This window comes from Astatotilapia calliptera, chromosome 15 (assembly GCF_900246225.1).
Source record: "Astatotilapia calliptera chromosome 15, fAstCal1.2, whole genome shotgun sequence".
NCBI lineage: Eukaryota > Metazoa > Chordata > Actinopteri > Cichliformes > Cichlidae > Astatotilapia > Astatotilapia calliptera.
Window position 1 is genome coordinate 12,457,704 of NC_039316.1, and position 19,584 is coordinate 12,477,287.

General features: G+C 41.5%; 2 protein-coding genes across 2 annotated transcripts; one reads left to right on the top strand and one right to left on the bottom strand.

Moving 5' to 3' along the window:
- Window positions 1-1,767: 1,767 nt before the first annotated feature.
- LOC113006529 (integrator complex subunit 7-like) lies at window positions 1,768-10,236 on the bottom strand. Its single transcript, XM_026142557.1, has 11 exons — window positions 10,013-10,236; window positions 9,686-9,925; window positions 9,342-9,479; window positions 9,043-9,249; window positions 8,610-8,804; window positions 7,614-7,717; window positions 7,424-7,492; window positions 6,370-6,502; window positions 5,420-5,518; window positions 4,716-4,901; window positions 1,768-2,140 (listed from the first exon to the last, which is right to left on the bottom strand). Exons 1-11 carry the CDS (start codon window positions 10,061-10,063, stop codon window positions 1,859-1,861), a joined length of 1,704 nt encoding a protein of 567 aa, XP_025998342.1. The 5' UTR covers window positions 10,064-10,236; the 3' UTR covers window positions 1,768-1,858.
- A 352-nt stretch (window positions 10,237-10,588) lies between these two features.
- Window positions 10,589-16,286, top strand: LOC113006530 (denticleless protein homolog). The gene is made up of 14 exons (XM_026142558.1): window positions 10,589-10,868; window positions 12,450-12,587; window positions 12,689-12,781; window positions 12,862-12,923; window positions 13,133-13,253; window positions 13,346-13,411; window positions 13,578-13,693; window positions 13,787-13,860; window positions 13,960-14,066; window positions 14,156-14,260; window positions 14,737-14,849; window positions 14,972-15,061; window positions 15,227-15,350; window positions 15,531-16,286. Exons 1-14 carry the CDS (start codon window positions 10,817-10,819, stop codon window positions 15,965-15,967), a joined length of 1,698 nt encoding a protein of 565 aa, XP_025998343.1. The 5' UTR covers window positions 10,589-10,816; the 3' UTR covers window positions 15,968-16,286.
- Window positions 16,287-19,584: the final 3,298 nt, after the last annotated feature.

Here is a 19,584-nt window from a genome sequence, read left to right on the forward strand (position 1 = left end):
GAATTAGCAAAAATTATTGCACTTTTTTAGAGTTTAACTCAACAAATTATAAATTAAGTAAACCCCGAGCAGCTGCTGGAACAACGATCAGCCTATATTGGATGATTAACAAGACCCCCCATCATACTTCCAGTATTCACTTTGTCTAATGTTTTAGGAAGATCATCCATATAAAAACGGAAACAAAACACCTGACAATATCCTGCCTAGTCAGATCACGCTGGTTACTAAAAAGGATGTAGGTTCCAACGAATAAGTCTTGATTAGTTCACTAAAGATTCAAATGTCTGATTATTTACAAAGTTACAAACAGATCATTGTCACATAATCATCATGTTTTTAATCTTTGAGCTTTTTTTTCTCCATATTTATTTGTGCAATTTTTATACCTGAATATATTAGATTTTTAAATGTATTCTTTTCGCAGAGTTATGAAAAGCTTTAATGTTGATGGTGTTGTCCTGTGAGGATGTTTTACATACATTTATGTATATGGTTTCTTTTACTGTTTAGTTTTTGCCATAATAAATCATTTCTAACTTTTTTGTGTAATGAAATGTTGGGCTCTTGTATTAAGAAAATTAAATGTTTCTAAACATTTATTGTTTGGCCAGATCTTGTATAAAATAAATTTTCACATTTATTTTATTTTTTACACTTTTTTTTTTTTTTTAAATTCTCCATAATTAAATATCTTGAACTTATAATATGAACTGTATTCTTAAATGTTTATTGCTCTGGTCATGTGATCATACTCTACTTATTCTTGTTTTTTGTTTTTAATACTTTTATTAGTTCAATAAAATATTACCTATATTATGGAATAATGTTATATATACTACAATACTACCACTACTACTAATGATGATGATAATAATATTGTAATCATTGCCACACTAGTTCAATGTGAACTAGAAACTAATTTGAATTTCTATTGCACAATGAGGTCATCGAGGCACTTTGATTTTGAAAACCAAAAGCGGATGTTGTTGTTTTTTAAGCGCTTCTCGCTTGATCATCTGACGCCTGCCAGTAGTCTGAGTGCGCAGACTCCGAAGTGCTGATGGTTGGTTTCAGTCTACGACCACAAAAATAAATAATAAATTTAAAAAATCTTATGACTACATCTGAAGTCATCTCGGCACATTTCCAGTTAGTTTTTAAGCTCACATTTGGTTGTGGATATTTTATAATTATTATTTTTTAACAGGCTTTGCCTTTTCTTCTCTAGGATTAGAAACAGCGTTATGGTATTTTAGGAACGTTGTGAGCGCAAAATTAATAACATTATAAAAGTTTAAAATAATTATAGCTCACTTTTAGGTGCTTAAATGCTGATGAACATAACAGGAAAGTCAACTGAGGGGTAAAAATTTAAAACGCTAAACTATCAAGAAAGTGTTAAATATGATGTTATAGACCAGTCATTTAGATAAATATGAGGCTGACAGCACAGATTGTAATGGTCTTCAAATGAAGATGCTCCGTTAATTACTATGGGCTGCCCCCTGTTGGCTGTCTGTGCAACTGCATGTATGTAGGACGCTAAATCCAAGGACGTTTAGCATTAAACTATCCCAGAGAGGCTACTGCACGCAAGAAATCCTATTTGAGAATATGTGAAAAATTAAAAAGCTGCATTAAATTAGGCATTTTGATGTTATCCAGACAGCAAAAGATATAAAGATGAGCATAGATGAGCATAGATAAAATAGATGAGTTAAAAAAATAAAGTGTTCAAAAAAAAAAAACCACACTAAGTTATTATTTAAATCAATTTGGTATTTTAATCATTAAAAAATATGTACATATTTAATTTCTACAAGGTCAAGTGCAGAAGGTCAAACTGTAAGCGCTACTAGAAGCGAGTGTATGTGCTCCTCTGTGGCGCGGGCTGAGCTCCGCCCTGCTGCAGCTGGTGACGGAGTTGCTGGGAGTACGGGTCCTCCAGAGACTTTACTGACACCGTCGTCTTGGGCCCCGTCTTCCACTCTATGCCGCTCTCATCCACCACAGAGGCCTCCACGGTGACGGTGTGGGTGCCCAGGATGGAGAAATTCAGCAGGAACTGGGTGCTGAAGTAGTCGTTGTGGGGCTCCACACGCTGCTTGATCTCATTTGTTTTAGTATCTAGTGGAATCTGAAATGGGAAAAAAACTGTTTAAAACGTTTATACTGGTCAAACTGGTCTAATCTGTGCCATTTAATCCATCTAAACTATGTTGTAGTGAGTTGTCCAGTTTTAGAGATCAGCTGAGAAGATCTCTGACCTTTCTTAAACATAGTGAACTAGACAGCACCTCAGAGAAATCACAAGCTCATTACTCACAGCAACGCTAACGTCTATTAAGCTGCTTTGTTAGATACACGTTCTGCTGCTCAGTAATGAAAACATCCAATCAGCCAACCAGATAGCATCATCTCGATGCATTTAGGCATGCAGACGTCATCAAGACAACCTCTGAGTTCGAACTGAGCATCAGAGCATCAAAAGTTAAGCTGTATTTTTGGGCTTTTCGCCTTTATTTGAAAGTCGGGTAGTGCAGAGTAGACAGGAAAGAGGAGAGGAGAGAGCAGGGATATACGCAGCAAGGTGTCAGGGGTCGGACTTGCATGCAGAAGAGCATCTCTGACTGCACAACAGTGAAGCAAATGGGCTGCAGCTGCAGAACAAGAAACAGGAAGCTGTAGCTACAGTGGGGCAAAAAAGTATTTAGTCAGCCACCGATTGTGCAAGTTCCCCCACTTAAAATGATGACAGAGGTCAGTAATTTGCACCAGAGGTACACTTCAACTGTGAGAGACAGAATGTGGAAAAAAAATCCATGAATTCACATGGTAGGATTTGTAAAGAATTTATTCGTAAATCAGGGTGGAAAATAAGTATTTGGTCACCTCAAACATGGAAAATCTCTGGCTCTCACAGACCTGTAACGTCTTCTGTAAGAAGCTTTTCTGTCCCCCACTCGTTACCTGTATGAATGGCACCTGTTTGAACTCATCATCTGTATAAAAGACACCTGTCCACAGCCTCAAACAGTCAGACTCCAAACTCCGCCATGGCCAAGACCAAAGAGCTTTCGAAGGACACCAGGAAAAGTATTGTAGACCTGCACCAGACTGGGAAGAGTGAATCTACAATAGGCAAGCAGCTTGGTGTGAAAAAATCAACTGTGGGAGCAATCATCAGAAAATGGAAGACATACAAGACCACTGATAATCTCCCTCGATCTGGGGCTCCACGCAAGATCTCATCCCGTGGGGTCAAAATGATCATGAGAACGGTGAGCAAAGATCCCAGAACCACACGGGGGGACCTGGTGAATGACCTGCAGAGAGCTGGGACCAAAGTAACAAAGGTCACCATCAGTAACACACTACAACGGCAGGGAATCAAATCCCGCAGTGCCAGACGTGTTCCGCTGCTGAAGCCAGTGCATGTCCAGGCCCGTCTGAAGTTTGCCAGAGAGCACATGGATGATACAGCAGAGGATTGGGAGAATGTCATGTGGTCAGATGAAACCAAAGTAGAACTTTTTGGTATAAACTCAACTCGTCGTGTTTGGAGGAAGAAGAATACTGAGTTGCATCCCAAGAACACCATACCTACTGTGAAGCATGGGGGTGGAAACATCATGCTATGGGGCTGTTTTTCTGCCAAGGGGACAGGACAACTGATCCGTGTTAAGGACAGAATGAATGGGGCCATGTATCGTGAGATTTTGAGCCAAAACCTCCTTCCATCAGTGAGAACTTTGAAGATGAAACGAGGCTGGGTCTTCCAACATGACAATGATCCAAAACACACCGCCCGGGCAACAAAGGAGTGGCTCCGTAAGAAGCATTTGAAAGTCCTGGAGTGGCCTAGCCAGTCTCCAGACCTCAACTCCATAGAAAATCTGTGGCGGGAGTTGAAAGTCCGTGTTGCTCGGCGACAGCCCCAAAACATCACTGCTCTCGAGAAGATCTGCATGGAGGAATGGGCCAAAATACCAGCTACTGTGTGTGCAAACCTGGTAAAGACCTATAGTAAACGTTTGACCTCTGTTATTGCCAACAAAGGTTATGTTACAAAGTATTGAGTTGTATTTTTGTTATTGACCAAATACTTATTTTCCACCCTGATTTACGAATAAATTCTTTACAAATCCTACCATGTGGATTCATGGATTTTTTTTTTCACATTCTGTCTCTCACAGTTGAAGTGTACCTCTGGTGCAAATTACTGACCTCTGTCATCATTTTAGGTGGGGGAACTTGCACAATCGGTGGCTGACTAAATACTTTTTTTGCCCCACTGTAGTCTCTAGAAGCCTGGGAAAAGTTGCCTGCTCTGATGAATCTCAGTTTCTGGTGTAACTTAAAAATACAAAATCAAAAATCCACTTGACTGTGTTAAACTGGGACTCATTTGCAGTCATCTGTAATTATTACTATTGACAATAGTGGAAACTATATCCTGCAACATATATGTGGCTGGATAGTGTTTGGGAAATTCGTCTTTTAGAACCAATAACATGCTCTTTATGAGGACATGGAGACCTATTTTTATGATATTTAAACAACAAAGAGAGAGTTTACAAATCTGTGTTTAGCATTGTACTCTGTCGCAACAATTGTAAAAGTGGCAATGAAAAAAAGATTTGTGACGTCTAAGTTGTTTAAGTGTCAATACAAACTAAGTACATAAAAAAACTTTGACTGAGGCCACACACCTTGTAGTCAGGTCCCGTCTTGCTCTGAAGAACTGAGGTAACATTAAGACAGACTGACTGGATCTTTCTGAAGAGTCCCGGAGTTGAGCCGTGCTGCACCACACCCTCCACCTTCAAGGTCAGCTGCTGAGTGTTCTGCACTGGGATTGGCTCGCTCGGTGTTCGCGGGGATGGTGAAAGGGCGAGCTGGAAAAAACACAACACACATAAACCTTCAGAGTACCAAAGGAAGAATGTCTTCCTTCCTCTGATGAACACCCACCTTATCGGCCAAAACAGCCAAGAGAGATGTACACGTTAAAATACTAAAGTGACACTGTGGAAACGTCTCATGCGTTCCTCTTACAGCGGGCTATTTCCTGGACTATTTCTTGGCTCGACGCACTGCTTTCCAAGAAGCCCAGCCAAGAAACAGTCCAGCACATAATCCCCATAAAAACACAGAGAGGTGATTTTACATAATATATGAATTAGTGCGCTTTAGAAGTGCTGGCAGGCAGATTTTACCTCGTCTCCAGTCTTTGTCCTGAGCTGAGCCTGCCGTCTCCCTGTATTAGCTACATATCTACTCCTAAGCGATATCAATCTTATTATCCAAGTCCAATAAGCAGCTAGCTTGGGGGAAGACAGCCTGTGGTGACTGTGCCTTAGAATATGCATATCATTATTGTGCTTTTCTCTTTAAACCAACTAAAAACAGTTACCTTGATGCTGGTGGACTGCAGCTTTTGGAAGAAATATCTCTGGAAAGACAGCGGCACCTTCAGCAAAGCTATGACAGCATCACAGAGACAGCTGGTGTGCTGAAAAAACAAGCAACACATTTTCATCATTTGCTCCCACTTCATTTTTGTCATTTCCATTTTTTTCCCCCAACCTTAAAGCAACTGAATGGGGTCCTTTATGACCCTCGCTCTACTGTAATATGAAAGTTCTCCAATTTTTTATTTTATTTTTTTAACCGGACTTTATCTGTTGGTGCGACAGGTTCACGGAAAGTTATGTGAGGTAGTTTGCAGCCCCGCAAAATTTGCTTTTTTTGCTTTTAACATTATAGATTTTGGTTGTTTGTCTGTGTTTGTTTATGAGATGTTCAAAAAGAACACTAAAGTCCTAGGGTTAAATAAGGTAACACAGACTCTTTGTCAGAGCTACAGTATATCCAGACCATTTGTTGTCAGCCCCTGAGAACCCTTCTAATATTTGGGGTTATATTTCTAATTATTGTAATGTTTTCAGTGTTTCTACATATTCATCCATCCATCACCTCCCACTGATCCAACTTGGAGTTATGGAGACCGCCCTGTGACACTCTCCAGTCTTTCACAGGGCTAACACTGAGAGATGGACAACCATTCACACCTACGGCCAATTTAGAATCACCAGTTAACCTATCAAGCATGTGTTTGTCTGTGGGAGGAAGCCGGAGTACCTGGAATGAAGCCATGCACGAGTTTCTGCACAAACTGTGTGAAATATTACAAAACTGCAAACAAGACGTTTCTTTAGATTTTGTTAAAAAACATTAACAAATAACAGTCACGGACTGACTAAAGAAACATAATTTCATCCACACAATTTGGGATTTTTAACTCCTTTGTCTGTGGCATTAGTACCAGACCATCGATGATGAAGTACCAAGTGTTAATCTTACCAGATGTGAGACAGGAGGGTGTTTCTTGGTGAGGCTCTCCGCTTCCTCCAGCACGTGGTTAAAGACCGACATCATCCGTCGCTCATATTCGCTCTCCGTCTGGACAGACCCCACAGTGCCGTACTCCTGAAAACTACATTACAGAAACAGATGGAAGACATGTCGGGGGAATTCACAGAAGGGACCTGTTGCTGCAAAGCGCTTTCTCTGCAGATCAGTCGAGTACACGGTCCAGTGGAGGAGCTTTTGTCAAATAAAATAAGGTGCATTTACTTTTATTACACTGTCATACATCTGTGTGCAGCTTATAAAGGGCTACCTCTACATGTGATGCTGAAAGCTAATAAAATAAAACCAAAATATAGAGGAAAAATCCTTAGTTTCACATTTGTTAGTTTAGTAAAAAAAATTCGATGACAAATTGCCTGATGAGGCACTGATGGACATGTTATCTGATACTCTGAAGGTCTACCAGTCTGTGAGTCTACTGCTTTAATGTGGTGGTGTTTTCATTGTAATATATGTGCAGATTTTCATAAACCTAGTCTTTGACACACGTCCTCCATGCAACAATAGCTAAAAACACTAAAACTACCACTGAAAGTCAAAAACTGGACTGAAACTAAACATATTCAAACAACAGAAGATCTGGACTATTCTAGAAGATACACCTGTGGTATCGTTTTGAAAATCTGAGGCAACTTCCTTCTCGAATGACTGTATTTACAAGATTTTCAGAAAACCTGATCGCTGAGATTCAAACTTGTCCGAGATTTTTCTAGATATGCCTATGGTATCAATTTGAGACTCCTATGTTGCCTCGTTCTGGAGTTATCGCATTCACAAACTTGGATATCCACATTGCCCGGCTGGCCAGCAGGGTGACAATAATGCCTTTTACGGCTGAAACAAAACTAAACTCAAACAAGAAATCTGGAAACTAAAAGTAAAGAAAACACAAAACTATAGTAACTCCGGTACAGAAAAACTCAACACAATCTAAACTAGATCCATTCAAATCAAATTATTTGTTGACACTCAGAGCAGCCCTCACCTGGCAGCCTGTGGGTCCAGTATCAAAGCTTCAATCACGTGGGAGACGAGCAAGCAGCTCTGCTGTTGTCTGGGCAAACAGTTAAAGAAAACTTAAGGACATAAGTTATGAGATGATATTTAAAAGGAAAAAAAAAAGAGAGAGAGAAGAAGGAAAGTATAAAAGTATGATGATGTGCGTTTAAGGATACAACTCCACATTGCGAAGGGTTGCATAATCTGCATCAAACGACGACTGGTGTAAGTCAGCATAGCGAGCAGCAAGACTTCTGAACTCATCCATGCACACCTTCATCTGGAGAGAAGAGAAACGCATCGCAGCTTCACAACTATGCTTTTATTCCTCTAGATAAAGATAAGATAAGATAAGATAGGATAAGATAGGATAAGATAGAACTTTATTAATCCCTCGGGTGGGTTCCTCTGGGAAATTCGATTTCCAAAAAAGCACAGCACCGACAGAAGTTACAGAGTTATACACACACACATATATATAAATACAGAGACAATATAAATAAAATATACGAAGGGGATAAATAGAATAAATAGGAATAAAAATAAAAATACAAGTGAATTGCACATTTCAAGTATTGAGTCTATTGCACCGTTGACTATTTACAAAAGTATTGCACAAGGTATTGCACAGTGAGGTGAAGAGGCACTACAGCTTAGTTGTTCCCCCCTCCTTTGTCCTCCTGTTTCCCCTCCCTCTCCCCTCCAGAGAGGAGTTAAACAGTCTGATGGCGTGTGGGACAAAGGAGTTTTTAAGTCTGTTAGTTCTTGTCTTTGGGAGAAGCAACCTGTCACTGAACAGACTCTTCTGGTTGTTAATGGCCGTGTGCAGAGGATGTCTGGCATTGTCCATAATGTCCATAATGTCCATAAAGCTAGGCAAATAAAATAATTATACTGGCTTTTTGTCGTCCAGTGAAAAGATCCAAGTAAAACTGAGCTACTGACCCGGAGGCCCAAAAGGGAAAACTATATTGAACACTGACCTTAAATCAAATTTACCTCCTAATTAAAAGCAAATACCTCTTCAGCATGATGAACAATCTGCTCCAGTTTGCTGGTGCATTAACAGAAAGCCTAAATAGTGACCTTTGACATGCTGTAACCACAAATTCAAAATAAGTACATAAATAAAAGGGAGTCCACTCCTCTCAGGCCAAAGTTCAGCATGTCACCTGCATTGAGATGCGGCCACAGCGTTGCAGCTCATTTCCTGAAGTGAGGGCGATGGTGGTTGCGATGGCGGGAGGAGGGCTGGTTTTCAGACTGTTGCAGGTACAAATGAGCTGCGACAAAGCTTGCAGGGTGTCGATCCGGAGCTTAATGAACTCGCACTGGAATGTGAGCGGGCTCAGAGGAGTGCTGGCAGCCTGCAGGGAGGGATTAATCAGATAAATAAGGACACAGCAGTTAAATAGTGGCGCGGCTTGAGTTGATCTAACGAGATTCTAGGTGAGTCACGTCATTAGCAGTTAGAGTTGCTTTGAAATCAGCTCTAATGGCACCCCTCTCCACACTGGCTATCAGCAGCTCTCAGCATCCTGTCACTGGTGATAGATAAACAGTATTAATGCTTTTTGACAAGCAGATGCCTGGCAGTTAACTGACTGTGAGGGAGGCGATGCCCTTTTGGTAGGAGCGCAAGGCCTCTGCGATGGCGCTCATGGCTCCGCTGTAGTCCCCGTCTTCCACGTGACTCAGGCACTGCTCAGCCTGGGAGAACTCCTTCAGGCTGCTCAGCCAGAAGTAGAAGTGCTCCGAGGCCACACGAGTCCGCACACACTGGTACAGCTCGCTGGAGAACTCGTGGCATCCCTGCAGGTGAACGATAAGAAAATAATCATCTTGCCGGAGATCCGAGGCACTTCGTGGCTGTTTGCAACACCGTTTTGATCCAAAGATCTCACCATGCGCGAGGCTTGCCGTGCAATGCGATACACCGTCCAGCCGTTAGCAACGTTCTCCAGCTGCTGTTTGATGACAGTCTTCACTTCGGCTGACAGAGACGACTGGCTTGCAACAAAAATCACTGTTGCCAAGGAAACCTGCAGCAGTGACAGTAGGGGGCGATGAGTGTGAAACTCTAGAGATCGGCGATATGTAAAGGCAGTAAAACAAGGAGGTAAATATTAACAGGATGCTCCTGTGAGGTTCCTCTACCTTCTATTAAAACATGAAGGCTAAATAAAACTGCATCATGTATCATTTAGTCTCACATCAGCTGATGCGTGAACCCTTGCACATCTCTCACCAGAAGCTCCTGCTGCTTATCGGTGGACGAGTGACTGGCCACCCGGTAGAGATCAACCAGATCCCCCAGCATACCGTCCCCCAGCACAGGCAGGTGGGTGGCGATGGCCGCCAGAGCGTGACACATGAGAACACGAGAGGAGTCGCAGGACAAGTGGAGCTGGCCGAGCAGGAATTCCACTGCAGACTGGCTGAGATGGGGTCGACTTTTCAGCAGCTTAACCAATGAGGTGAGAGCTGTCTAAAGTTGAAAACAAGAAAATGCAGAGATGGATTGAACACAATCAATGAACCATTTGCTAAGTCTTTAGCCAGCGAGCTAACACACCTTTGTCCAGCTCCATGAGAGCGGAGTTAGCGTCGAGCTCCTGTTCGCCATAACAAGCCACTGACAGGAATGAGCGTGCGGTGGAGAGCGACATTACTGTGCAGTTTTTACTCCTTAAAAGAAGATACACTCATGAGATGTTAGCATTTCACTGTTCAGGCGGCATTCAGGAAAACACTGAGGATACAGAGACAGAACATCCGGTCTGGAGATTGACTTTCATAATAAAACGCCAGTTGTTACTTTAGTGCTTCTGTTGAAAAGAACATTTTTACGTGTGATTTTCATAACTTTTGTTGCAGTCACAGATATTCAATTTCTAGTTCAACACTGCGCACAACCTGAAATTGTGTGTTGTCACACAACTTCCAATTATACTTGCACCACTAAATGCACCATCTACATGCAGTTTGGCAGTGGTTGTATACACCAAAGTGTATTTACTAAACTAACAACTGTCTAACAGGATAAACGTGCTATGCAAAGAGGGACTAGTTATTAGTTTAATCGTTTTAAAAATATTTATTTATGCTGAAGGGGCGTCTCCTTCTCCAGTTATGGTGGGAAAGTTTACAAAGAAAGCGGAAGCAGAAGCGCTCCTGCTCAGGAAGTCGCCGTTTCCACCAATGGTTGCGCGTAACGCAAGTTTAGCGGGGAATTCAGTCCTTCTGCTCGGACGATCTCTTCGTGGGAAATAGTACCCCAGCTTCGGCACAGAAAGCGGACCGGCAGAAGCTTGACATCGAGGAAAACGTTACGTTTTTATACAAAAGCCTTTGGATCGAGTTGTGCTGCAGTGCAGGGATGCTTTTCCGCTCAGTGGTGGACAGAGGAGTGGGCAGACGGAGGCAGAATGGTGAGACAGGGATGGGTTATTTGCGCGGCCATGGCTGGGCTTTAGCTAGTCTAACATGGAAGATAATGCAGTCTAACATCTCTGCTTTATGTTTCGAGGAGTCATGCTGCCAAGAGGGCTCCTAGAGTATCATTTGCACTTGCTTTTCTTTTGCCTTCAGTGTGGACTTTAACGTTTAATTCTACTTTCTTCGTGAATGTCTTTGTCGGGCTGTTCAGACTCTTAACTGGTGGCACACCAACAATTAGTGGTGTGCGGATCGATACTGAAATATCGATTCTTCCGATACCAGCAATTTATGTTCTAGAATCGATTCTCATATTATAATATCGATATTTTAGAACTCTGGGGTAAATTTGTAGTTTTTCCATTAAAATGAACGCAGTGGAAAGAAACTATACAATTCGGATCGTCTAATTTGGAAGGAACTACTTCCTCTTACGCCTTTCATAGCCATATGCGGAATACGGCTTTATAAATGTGTCGCAGCCCCTGGCGTGCACACTCACAACAATGGCTGCGCGCAAACAGAGTCCTGTGTGGACACGTTGTTGTGGCAACACCACTGACCTCGTCAAACACCTCTGAGTAAATCACATCACAGAATATGATAAGCTTATGTTGAGGCGAACTGAAGAGGAGGACAGGGAAAGGTGCTGCTAGGGCGAGACAGACGTCTCTCGCAGAGTCCTTTAGTGCTGCAGGCAGGCAACATGCTCAAATAGCGCACAATGTCAGTTTTTTTTATTTTTTATTTCTATATGATTATTCTGCATTATTAAGCAAAACAAACAAGTTGTCTGATGTCCTCTAATCATTATGAAGCAATATGGTTATGTTACTATTACAATTACATAATACAATTATATATTGTATTATGTAATGCAATGAAACCTTAAGTTTTGTACAGAGTATCGGATCAGCATCGCCGATACCACCCTGAATTTTACTTGGTATCGGATCGGAAAGGAAATCAGTGGTACAGGTGATTATAGTAAATGGTCCCAAAAGAAGAAAAACTCAAAATCTTCTGGTAATTCAAAGAATACATACTATTTTTTTCCTGTTAAATAAAATAGGAATTGCCCATTGATTCATTTATAATGAAACCCAGCAAATCTTCTATTTGTTTATTCATTTATTTTATTTTTAATGGTGTCTATTACTTATTTTGGTATAGTATAGCAGGCCAGGGGTGATTTGTTTGTTACTAAGAAGGCTTTAAAAATGACAATGAGTCAAATCTCTGGACCGTTAGTTTGGACTTTCGTGACGTGATCGGTTCACAAGTACAAATGATCCCGTGTGAATAGCAGCCCCAGGATCCTGTTCTTGGCCTACAGGAGCGGCAGCTGGTGTGGTCTTCTGCTGCAATGACTCCAAGGTTCAATGTGTTGCATGCTCAGAGATGCTCTTCTGCATATCTTAATTGTAACAAGTGATTATTTGAGTTACAGTTGCCTTCATATCAGCTCAAAGTGGTCTGATGATTGTCCTCTTAAATCTGCAATGCTTTTTCTGTTAGTTTTACTGCTGTGTCTCATTGATGTCCTTCCTCTGACCATGCATCATTCTCTTCAGCTCTCCCTGCAGATCCCCGGTCCAGGTACCCTCTGAGTTCCCTGCTTGAAGGCTACCGATGCGTCCGACATGATGAACATATCTCCTATGGGAACCTTGGCGACTCTGTGCCACCGTTTGGATTAGCTTTCTCCTCTGGTAATTCATTTGTGCTTATCGTTGTAAGTGCAGAGAGAGCAAGGCCCTGTTGTCATTAATCTGTCTAACTGCAGTGTCTCTTTTCTCCTGTTTGTTTTCAGCCAGGGACCTGCAGAACATCCTCGCAGCAGCTAATGAAGAAGGCATTGTTAGGCTCTACAACACAGAGAGCCGTGAATATCCACTTCTTAAAGGTATTCTTGTGACTTGTGTTCATAATTGTCATGCCACGTATTTTGAAATGTTGGTGGCTAAAAGTGTGTTAACCTTGCAGCATGGCTGGCTCATGAGAATGCTGTCTTTGATATCGCCTGGATGCCAGGGGAGCCTCAGTTAGTAAGTGCAAATTCATTCTGTTTAGTCAGAGAATTGCAGAAAGTCAGATTTTTTTGTGTCACCCTCAAATGCATGACTCATGTAATTGCATCTGCCTTACCTGGGATTACTAATTTTTGGGGTTTTTTGTTGTTCTTTATTTTGTTGGAACCCATTAAAAACTCTGAAGCCTTTTCTTATTATTCTTTGGTCATCTGTGATCTCTTCAGGTAACTGCTGCGGGTGACCAGATGGCCAGGCTCTGGGATGTGAAGTCTGGAGAGTTGTTAGGCAGCTTCAAGGGCCACCTCTGCAGTCTTAAGTCTGTTGCATTCGCACCAGAGGAGAAAGGTATACCTTTTACTGAGCTAACACTGTGTTGGCTGTGCATTGATGATATATTGTTGTATCATGTGATTAATACATTTTCTTTTGTCACGCAGCTGTGTTTTCTACTGGAGCCAGAGATGGAAATATTATGATCTGGGACATGAGGTGCAGCAAAAAAGGTATTGATCGGAACAGTAATAGACAATTTAGCAATAAATTTTAAATCATATCTTTAGCCACTTTGTTACTAGCAGCCTGTTGCAAAAACACTTATTTTTTCCTGTTTCTTTAGTTGAATTTATGAAAAATGCCACAACAATAATCAAACTTATGTCTTTCCCTCAGATGGTTTCTACAGACAGGTGAACCAGATCAGCGGAGCTCACAACAAAGCAGAGACCAACCCTCCCTCTAAAACGAAGAAGAGACGGGGCGGCATGCGCGGCATGGCTCCGAGCGTGGTGAGTTTTCTCGACAATCAGCCGTTTAATGGAATGAAAAGAGCGATGCTGCAAATGGAAATCTAATCTTTAGCTACTCCATCTTATTTGCAGGACTCCCAGCAGAGCGTTACAGTGGTTTTGTTCAGGGATCAGCACACCCTCATCTCTTCGGGAGCTGTTGACGGGTAAGAAAAGAAAGGCTTCTTGTCACCTTTTTCACATTTATAAGAGCCGTTACCAGACATTCTCGATCATTTTCTGTCTCCTTCAATTCCCTTTATCAGAGTAATCAAGATGTGGGATTTGAGGAAGAACTACACTGCACACCGTCATGATCCTGTACCCCTGCAGACATTTCCGTATCCAGGTTCTTGCACGCGGACGCGGCTGGGTTAGTTCCCTAACATGCCAAGCATCACCTTTACCTGAAATGTGCAAATAACACACAAATAACCCAGCTGTCTTTTTGACGTGCTGCAGGATATTCCGGACTCGCTCTGGACTCCGCGAGAGCCAACGTGATGTGTAACTGCACAGACGACAGCATCTATATGTTCAGTGTCTGCGGAATAAAAACGACACCAGGTAAAGAAGCTCCTCGCTCTGGCTCAACAGTGCGTGTATGTGCACTAGAGTAGAATAGGTCTTTTTTTCCAGTCACCCATTCATCACTAGATGGCGCTAATGCGCTTTGTTATGGGAGCAAAGCATCCAGCAGCAGAAGCCTCTTGATGCAAATAAAAGCCATAGATGCTTTGTTTTCTACTGTTACGTGTTAAAGTCTGATCTGAAGTTCTGAATAGCAGTGGGATAGGTGCTGTTTGACAGGTTGCAATACAGGAAACCATTTCAAAATGCATCATGACAGTTTTTTAATGGAAACGAAAGAGGAAAGTGTTACTAAATGTACAGAAACTAGAGGAAAGTTCAGCATTTCTCTTTTTATTGTTATATACACAGTACTGTACATTTTATCCTTTTATTTGATTGTCCTTAGACTTGTTTGTTCTCTGATCTTTGTGAATATTTTGTCATTTTTAAGAATTATGTTTCATCCACAGTGGCAGTTTTCAGCGGTCACCAGAACTCCTCGTTTTATGTAAAGTCCAGCGTTAGCCCAGATGACCAGTTTTTGGCCAGCGGCTCGAGTGACAACCACACGTACATTTGGAAGGTGCGTTCTCGGTTATATTTTACCTGACGTAATAAAAATTGCTTTATTTTCACTCTGGGGGTTTTCTGGTGTTGAGGAACTGCGAATTTAAGGTTTTTGAACATTTTTTTGTTACATTTCAGATCTCCAATCCTGAACTTCCTCCCATGACGCTTCAAGGTCATAGTGAGGAAGTGACGTCTGTTGCATGGTGTCCGACAGATTTCACTAAGGTAAGACTTGAGTGGTTATACAAGTATGAACACTGCTGTGAATTGGAGGAGTTTTAATGAGCCGAGAAGCACCTGAACCAGCTGCACTTTGCTGGAAGATGCGGGGCGCTCTGACTTTATTCGATTTAATGAGCTTCTGTATAAAGCCCTCTGCTCTGTTGGCAGATTGCTTCCTGTTCCGATGACCACACCGTGCGCATCTGGCGACTTCACCGAGAAAATGATGAAGTGCAGTCCTCATTAGGAGAGGCTAACCTAGTAGGCCATGCACGTCCTAAGATTCTCCCAAGTAAGTGCTTCACCTACAATGTATTCTTGTGAAGAACTAGCATATAGTCATAAAAGCGTAGAGGTTTCACTTACAGTATGTGCATGTGAATTTGTGCTTCATCATAAATCACTGCTGTCCTGCAGTTAAATACAAAACATGATCACATCTGGACTCACACTACTTTATTCTGCTGTTAAGGGCCTTCCATTCCAGCTGAGACAACCCCTGCCAAGCCCCAGAGGAGAGTGAGCCTTGGTGGCATAGCCTCACCTCAGCCTGCAGCCTGTGCTCCCAGTGGAGCCGCCCTGCCCCTTTCTTCCAGCACCACTACACCCAACCGCTCACAGGACTCTAAAACTGCAGCTGTTCGGCACAGAACTCCGCCCACTATCAAACAGTGGTTGTCCCCAAGCAGCAGAACTTCCGAACAGGCTGGCTCTCCGGCCCATTGGGTGCTGAGCCAGTCTCCCCAGAGCTCTGCAAGCAGCACGCCCCCCACAGAACAACGGGCCAAACGCAGGCTGGAAACCGGTGACGGCTCGTCTTCGAACTGTGAGGGCACTGAGCAGTGCGACCGCGTTACTGAACTCTCTCCTGCAGCCAAGAGGAGCCGGACCTTAGCTTGGTTTGTGTGACCAAAACCAAAGCAAACCAGCAAACAGCAAATATCCACATCCATCATACGCCATGATATTTACTTATCAGTCTTTAGGAACATCATAGATAAAAACAAGCAGCTAGGAGGACTCCTTGTTTAACACTATGCTGTCAGTTAATTGGTATAAATAAAATCATACTGATGAATTCTTGAGTTATGGCCAAAAAAGACATTTTGTGAGGTCATGATGGTGCAGACCATGGATACCATCTAAAATCTGGAAAAAGACCATTCATAAGATGGGATGCATGACTGGACAAAAAATAAATTACTTAATTAAAATCATTCCAAAAGTACATAAATAGTTTTTGCACAGTTTCTTAAAACATGGCTTATCTGACCAATTTATTGTTAGATTAAATGCCAATTAGGATTCCGCCGATTACACAAAACTGCAAAAAGAGTGTTTATTACGATGAATCTACAGCAAAGTTTACAACACATTTTTGTTTGCCACATAACAGGGCAGCACAGCATCATGTTAAGTATGGTATGCAGACCAATCATGAATATAGTCACCCACAGGCCCATTTGGAGTCCAACTGTTTGCCAAACAGCAATGATTAGACTCCACAGCAGGAGCATTTAAAGCAACCAATACCCGCTTGTTTTCAGCATCGTAAAGTCCGGCCACTGAACCTGCTGCAAATGAAGGTGCTTAACCGTTTTCACTTTTGCTTGCAAGGCTTTCTATTAATGCTGATTTAAATTATGGGAAGATTTATGGAAAAAAAAAATCAGATTGCCCTTCCCTTAGAAATTAGAGTAGAAGCAATGTGCGATTAAAGATTGAGATCAAGTCTGATATCAGACTACAACATTTATTGAACACGGAAAGAAAAATATGGCATTATCTGTGATTGGCTGACGTTGGTCAGTGGGATCAAGGTGGTGGGTGGCCCCAGAAGCAGCCTTGCCTCGTCCTCCAGCTGCTGACTGACCTGGATGGGCGCAATGATGTACACTGCCGTGTCCTTACTTGAAAACATTGATTGTGTGGTTCCAAATTTGCCAATTTTGAAATTCCTAATGGTATAGGTTTTACCCTCTTTAATTTGGGAGGCCAAGTTTTCGAATATCACAAATCTTAAAACATTTGTCCCATCACATACTGCCGCACTTATATTATTGTGGACAGCTTTGGGCCTTGCACTTCCATCGGAGAAATGCCAGCCAGTGACTTTTGGGGTTTCTTTAAGACAAATCACTTTGACTGTTAGGGGTGGCAGCCTGGTGTACGGCTCACCGGTACTGCGATGATGCTTTGATGAAGCCATTCTGAAATTACACACACACACAAACACACACACACACACACACAGTTTTATGAGACACCATAATGTCCATTTAATCAAATATGACAAACACAGAAACGTGTTTTTGTGTTTGTCATATTGATGTTTTATATATTGATGTTTCATATATTTCCCTTGAGCCTGTGAATTAAAAATAATCTTGATGTTTGTGTAGGCCCTCGGTCATCTTACGCATGTTAGTGTTAAAAACTCATAACGTGAAACGAGGCAACTGAGGAAAACATTTAAACCCGAACATGCAGGTAAGACTTATACGTTTTTCAATGCTCTCTGTGTTAATAACTTGCAATGTAAACTTCACAGTTAATTAGCCAAGAGTGTACAAAGAGCATATGAATTTAAGAGTATAAACTGTGTGGCTAGCGGTCAGTGTACCTGCTACGGTGCTGCTAACTTGTGAAATTCAAGTCGCACAGGTGTTCATGGCTTAGTTAACGTAAGCAGAGTTACACGGAGCCTTTATAACTAAGAAGTATGTCGCATTGTTATTTATATGCTGAGAATATCTGTTAAAAGGCATATAGCCTTCTGTAGGCTACATCACTGTTTTATGTTCTTGTCTTTGCATATGTCACGATAACTGAAAAAAAAAGAAAAAAACGGCTAATTTTTAACAAACCAGTAAAATTGGTTTATTTCACAGATATTAAAAAAAATGTTTATGGTCATTTCTTTGTCACCTTTGCTTAACTGACAGCTTAGCTAAAGGAGTGCCTGCTAACTGCAGAATTCGGTTTTTATAACCGGAGGTTTTAGGTACTTATTATTTGTTCGTGCTGGGGTTTTTTTGTTTTTTTTTAATATAATAACATCAATTATGGAGTTGTTATTTATTTGGGTCTACATGTTTAACTGTGCGTTTAAATCAATAATACTCACCTACCTTTTGCAGTTACGTTTTAGACGTCAAATAACAGCCAACGGTCTGATGTTCTAGAAGGAATTTGCTCGCGACCATCAAAGTGCGTGATGGGCTCGAGACAAAAGCCTTTTATCTCGATATGCTTAGTGTGTAGAGGGGTGTCTACTCATAAGACAAACAGTCAGCTGGTTAAAAACTTTAATCATTGTTAACCATATTACAGAGGCACTGCCAGCTCATATTAATGTCATCAAGAGTCACCATGAACTGTATCTAGCAGATGTTTTGTGCCTAACATCTGCAGCTGTTACTTTTCTGCTCAACCCCCCCCCAATATTAGAATTCACCTTGCATTTTCAGGAAATAACAAGCAAATACTTTGCAACTAACCTATAGATTGTATTATCTGTCAGGAACAGGAGGAAAGACCCAACTTTTGAAATTGCCTATGTGGCCACATTTTTGACAGCTGGAGCATAAAGTTACATTGTTGTGTAGAACAAGTCCTTTTAAGACCCTCACAGTTCAAATTGTATTTTCATTGCCTTGGGTTTAGAAGCAGTATTTCAAAAGGTGCACCGATGCAAATTTGACAGGGATTTGCCACAGAGAAACATAATGTCATTAGTTACTACAGGCATATTGGATAGAGCATTTTGATTGGCCCAATAAATTCAAACTTATTTTCCATTGGTAGAATTGTCTTCAGCAGACAAATGGTTTAAATCAGGGAAGGTGGAGTTGGTTGACGACTTTAAGAGTCATCTTTTGTGAATAGATGATCAGAACAAAAACTATATACCTCTCCCTCATTTCAACTCATCTGGACTAATTTAATGTCTCTGTTTTTCGGCTGTATCATTTATCAGTAAAATTACAATTTGTTCAAACACAACAGACACCTATCCTACACAAACTTTCCCCAGATTGCAAACAGAAGTGGTGGTGGAGTTGCTGTTTATGTGAAAAGTGACATTCAAGTGCATGAAAAACGGTGCATCCATAATGTACCTAACTTTGAATTTCTGGCTTTAAAGGTTGAAGCACCAGTCAGTGCTCTGATTGCAGTTGTGTACAGACCTCCAGACTACACTCTGAGGCCATTCCTGAAAAACCTGGTAAGCCTATTAGACTCATTAGAGATCATGGACTGTCATCCCATCATAGTTTGTGGTGATTTTAATGAGAATGTTTTATCCAGTGCAAACAAACCAATCCTGGAGCTGTTTGAGTCTAGGGCATATGCACAGGTCATCGGGTACTCAGATAGCCCGCCCTCTTTTATTGATATATATTTCATTAAATAATTTGCAGCGCCAAAAGCATCTAAAACAAAGCTTATGTCGATATTACTGTTCCAGGCTTCAAGCAAATGTGGATTATAGCCATTTATCCAAGAGTCTTTTGGATCACGCT

Bases quoted from the DNA above. Each gene is read 5' to 3' on its own strand.
- LOC113006529 (XM_026142557.1), bottom strand. From the start codon at position 10,063: ATGGCGAACAGGAGCTCGACGCTAACTCCGCTCTCATGGAGCTGGACA. The intron at 9,480-9,685 runs GTGAGAGATGTG...TCACTGCTGCAG, and splicing joins ATAAGCAGCAGGAGCTTCTG to GTTTCCTTGGCAACAGTGAT. The intron at 2,141-4,715 runs GTGTGTGGCCTC...TTCCCATTTCAG, and splicing joins AGACGGGACCTGACTACAAG to ATTCCACTAGATACTAAAAC.
- LOC113006530 (XM_026142558.1), top strand. From the start codon at position 10,817: ATGCTTTTCCGCTCAGTGGTGGACAGAGGAGTGGGCAGACGGAGGCAG. The intron at 12,782-12,861 runs GTATTCTTGTGA...TTAACCTTGCAG, and splicing joins TGAATATCCACTTCTTAAAG to CATGGCTGGCTCATGAGAAT. The intron at 15,062-15,226 runs GTAAGACTTGAG...CTCTGTTGGCAG, and splicing joins GTCCGACAGATTTCACTAAG to ATTGCTTCCTGTTCCGATGA.